The sequence below is a fragment of the Sprattus sprattus genome (assembly GCF_963457725.1).
Source record: "Sprattus sprattus genome assembly, chromosome: 7".
NCBI lineage: Eukaryota > Metazoa > Chordata > Actinopteri > Clupeiformes > Clupeidae > Sprattus > Sprattus sprattus.
Window position 1 is genome coordinate 15,844,342 of NC_137926.1, and position 4,786 is coordinate 15,849,127.

At 50.5% G+C, this 4,786-nt stretch overlaps 1 protein-coding gene across 1 annotated transcript in view; it reads right to left on the bottom strand.

The window, feature by feature from the left end:
* Positions 1 to 207: 207 nt before the first annotated feature.
* frmd4a (FERM domain containing 4A) overlaps positions 208 to 4,786 on the bottom strand; it is a 103,861-nt gene continuing 99,282 nt past the window's right edge. The window contains exons 21-23 of the mRNA XM_080842130.1: positions 4,135 to 4,786; positions 2,961 to 3,057; positions 208 to 1,390 (exon numbers count right to left, since the gene is read on the bottom strand). The exon at positions 4,135 to 4,786 is cut by the window's right edge and continues 229 nt beyond it. Coding sequence (XP_080698256.1) covers positions 1,288 to 1,390; positions 2,961 to 3,057; positions 4,135 to 4,786 — 852 coding nt within the window. The 3' untranslated portion in view covers positions 208 to 1,287. The remainder of the gene's footprint in view (positions 1,391 to 2,960; positions 3,058 to 4,134) is intronic.

Sequence of the window (4,786 nt, forward strand, 5' to 3'; positions counted from 1 at the left end):
GGGTGGTGTTCAGTATGGGTGGGAGGTATGAGAGAAGGTACGAGCCAGCCAAGCTGCTCAGAGGCCCAGCACTCTTGCAGTCTGTTCAGTTGGTTGGGTCGCTGGTTGGGCCACTGGTCAGGGAAGACATCCAGATGATTTCCAGAAGCTTCCATTGTGCCTCGTTGGTTGGGGGGGGGGGGGGGGGGTGTCTGCTGCTCTTTGGTTGTGGGTCAGACGTGGGTAGGAAGGTTGTTGTTGTTGTTTTTCATTTTTCCCCACTCTCTGTTTTAGGACTATCCACAGCTGGTGAAAGGAGGGTTTGCGAATGATCCATAGGGGGAACAAGAAGGAGGATGAGGAGAGGAGTTTGTCTCCAGTGATATATATATAGAGATTTATATAACTTCTTTTAAAAATCTTTTTACAAAACAATACAGAATTAAACAAAAAAACAAAACAAACAAATGAGAAAGGAGAACACTATTCCACAAATGGAGGCTGAGTCCTCCTGTCCCGGGGGAGGTGGTGGAAGGCAGAGGCCTTCTGTGGAGCGTGTGGCGGTCAGGGACGCCCACATGGCACCCCCTCACCGCTTTGTCAAGATCAGGGATATGCAGTCACCAAGGTGTGTGTGTGTGTGTGTGGGGGGGGGGGGGGCAGATCAGTGGTGGCTTGGAGTACAATGCAGTCTCTTGGATTGAGTGTGTGTTTGTCTGTGGGAGACCAGGTTCCATTTCTCCTGAATGCAGATCAGAAGAGATGGTGTTGAAACAAGCCAGTGTGATATGTGGGTTTGCCTATTACCAACGTTGGCCTCAAACACACACACACGTACACGCACACATATATGCACGCATACACGTGTTCAGAGCAGCCATATCAGCATACACCAGTCCAACTGTGAATTGGTGTGGCCGGGCTACCGCTGTGAGGGATCAATGTGCGATTGGGCTGCAACTCTCTGGGTTCAAAGTTCATAGGTGAAGAGGAGTCTGATGGCACAAAGGGCTGAGGGTTCAGAATGTCTGGGATTCACTTCAGTTCAGATTAAGATTCGCTTTCCCACAGATTCAGTTCCTCTGTCTGATGTGAACCCTCTTAGCCCGGCAGTGTCCCTCTAGACACACACACACACACACAGTGAGAGGCAAAGAGGAGGGGAGGGGGGGTCTTCATAGAGGGCGGCTGAGGGGTGAATAGGAGTCCCCACGCATTGGCTCAGGCCTGCCTAGAGGATGCTCATTATGGGCAGTGAGAGAGGGATGGCGAGATAGAGAAAAAGATGGAGGGATGGAGAAGGGGAGGTCAGACAAGGGTCCCAGGCTTGGCCTTCTCGTGTCCATACCACTGCACGTCCACCAGCTCAGAGTACAGGGAGCTGTTCAGGAAACAGCTATCTTTGAGGGATCTGTGTGGACACACACACACACACACACAATGCCAATCACAAATTGTTTCACAGCTCTGCTAAAATTGTAAACAAGCTGAATTAAGGAAGCTGAGTCATTTTGCATCAAACAAAAACACAAAGAGAAATGCAACCTGTTTTAAAGACCCTGAGCCCTCAGAGCGAAGTGAGGTCTCTTTGCCGTTGACCTCAAATCTGCAGGCATTTCAGAGGTCCAACTAAGATGGACTAGTACTGGGTGAACACGGACCATTCTACACTGACCTGGGATCAGACCTCACCTACTGTGTATGTCTACCTCATGTTAACAGATCCTGAGCAGGCAACCCTTGAGCACATAAAAACAGACTACAAACACCACAGGCACATGCAAACATACAGGTTAAACCAAGAAACAGAGGGTTAAGGGAGGAAAACAGACAGACAGACAGACAGAGAGAGACAAGGAGAGAGGGAGGCAGCGGAGAGAGAGAGAGAGAGAGTAAGGGATAGAGACACAAGTGGGGAGGTGGAGCCCGTCCACTGTACCTCTATTCGCCTGTGTTTTGGTGAGGAGAGGAGCGGTCTTCAGTGGGTGAGCTTTCAGCCATGTCTCTGCGCCGAGGAAGAGTGGGACACACACGATAACACGCACGCACACACACACGCACAAACAAGCATCCCGAATACACACCACACCAGTCAAGCAGAGGAGGGTTAGTTACAGAAAGAGGGGGAGAGAGAGAGATAAAAGGAGAATGGGAGAGATGGTGTGGTGGAATAAAGAAACGAAAGACCAGAAAAGAATAGAGGCAGATGAAAATAAGAAGTGAAAGATAGAGCGTTGCAATAGTAAAAAAAAAAATGTGATAGATTGGGGAGAAGGAGGAGAGGAGGAGAGAAAGAGAAATAGCAGTTAGCACCCAAATGTTACAGTGTTAGCAGACTGTAGTGGCAGAGCAGCAGTTAAGTTCTGTGTGTATGTCCTACATACACACAAGCACACCCCCAAACACACACACACACACACACACACAGACGCGCGGGCACACACACACACAAACACAGATTAGCATGTCAGAGGCGGCTAGGAGTAACACTGAGGTTAACACTAACAGGAGAAGCAACAGCAGGAGGTAGATGTGGGCTGTTAGGCTAAAAGCACAATCTATCCTCAGAGCTGTGTCAGACGAAACGCAAAATGATTTAGAAAGGGGCCCTGGAAACTGGTCTGGGGACAGTCTGGTGCCCTGCGTGGTGGTTGATGAGATGAGAGTTAGGCTGAGGGACTGTGACCCTAGGTCAGCATTAGGAGAAATGTGTCCTGAAAGCTGCTACAGTCAGTCTGATCTAGAGTCTCTACATCTCTGTGACTAGAGCAACATCAGGCTGACCACCTACTGAAGCAGCCTCACACGTTCAAAATGAAAGTCATAACGCACTCTCACACACATGTCTATCTCTCTTTCTCTCTCTCTCTCACACACACATACTCTTTCACTTTGTATATCTCTCACTCTCTTACACACACACACACACACACACACACACACACACACACACACACACACACACAGACACACACTCTTACCCGCTCTGCCAGCTCAGAATATGCTGTGGACTGATGGGGGGTGTTGCTGCCAGCTCACTGGATGGAGTTCCACTCCGCTGACTATGTGGGGAGGCCGCTGTACACACACACACACACACGGAGAAGGATTATTAAAAATACAGTCACTTCCATAATGATACATTGTCCCACAAACAGTTAACAGTCAAATTGCATCAAACATATTACATTTTAATTATCCACAACACACAAATATACACTCCGAGACATTATTTCATTAGGGTAAGGGATCAATTTACCATCTACCGCCTATACCTCTTCTATAAACACACACAGACACACACACACACACACACGCTCACACACACACACACACACACACACTTTCTTTCTCTATCTCATACACACACACACACACACACACACACACATACACTCTCGCTCTAACTCATTACACACACACACATACACACACACACACACACACACACACACACAGCTGTGTTTTTTTTTGCCTTGCTCCCAGTGAGTCACATCTACAGAGAGAGGGTGATAATCCTCATGTCTCAGTCACAGCAGACCACCCACTCTTAACACCACACCATCACACTAAACACACACACACACGCACGCACACACACACACACACACACACACACGCACAAGCAAAGGAATGTACTTGAGACCACCACTGTGCTGCCTCTCAGAGCCATATATAAATTAGTTCTTAACGTATCACATACACTCCCTCACACATGAACCTGAAGATGTTCAGGAGGCCTCATTCTACAAAATGTCAGAGACGGTTTGTGACAGCTGTGTCAGTTAACTGAATTATTGCTATGGCAACTGTTTGTTTCTGTTTAACTCAACTATGTATCGCAATTATGTATGTGCGCTGATAATTTGCTTGATCCGTGCTCAATTATTTGTCAAGTCAACAAGTATCAACATATTGACTATTGACTATTGATTCATTGATCTTGTAAAACCTGTCAAAGATCTAAGGTGTTTTTTTATAAACCTGTATGTGAATGTGTGTTTGCACATATATAATGAATGTGTTCGTATATTTTAATATTTTAACACAGAGTGCACAGTATAACCAGTTATCTTTGGGTGCATGCGTGTGTACATGAAGTCTTTGCGCGCGCGCGCGTGTGTGTGTGTGTGCGAGTGTGAGTTCCTGTCTCACCTGGCGACCCCTTGACCAGCGTTCCCACCCGGCTGCTGCGTCCACTCGTCTCCTTGATGGAACCGCTGGAGCGCTGGTACCAGCACCGCAGCTCATCCGACACAGCCGCTCTCCCTCCCCCGCTGCCGCCGCCGCTGCCCCCCCCATCTCGGCCCAGCGACGGAGTCCGTACGATCTGTGAGCGCGAGGGCGTGAGCCGCCCGCTGCTCCCCTCGCCGTCCTCTCCCCAGCCCTCCTTGTACATGCCCCCGGCCGTGTAGGAGTTGGAGGTCTTGAACTGGGCCTTGACGCTGTAGTGGCCTTCCTGGTCGCTCTCCAGGCTGCGCACCACCACGCCGGCGGGGCTGCCGCCGTCCACGTAGAGCGGGTATTCGCGGATGCGGTACTGCGACGACGGCTGGCTCTGGCTGCTCATGTAGACGCCGTGCTGGGGCCCTCCGATCACCCCGGAGCTGGACCCAGAGCTCCCGGGACCGCTGCAGCCGGGCCCTCCGCGGGATGCCGCCAGGTTGGGCATGCTGCCCGAGTTGGAGCTGCCCAGGTGGCCGGCGGAGCGGTGGCGCTGACGCTGGCGCTGGCGGGCCTTGGAGGGCGAGTCCTCGGCCAGCGTGGAGTAGTTGGCGTGGCCGGTGGCGGCCGAGGAGGAACCGGC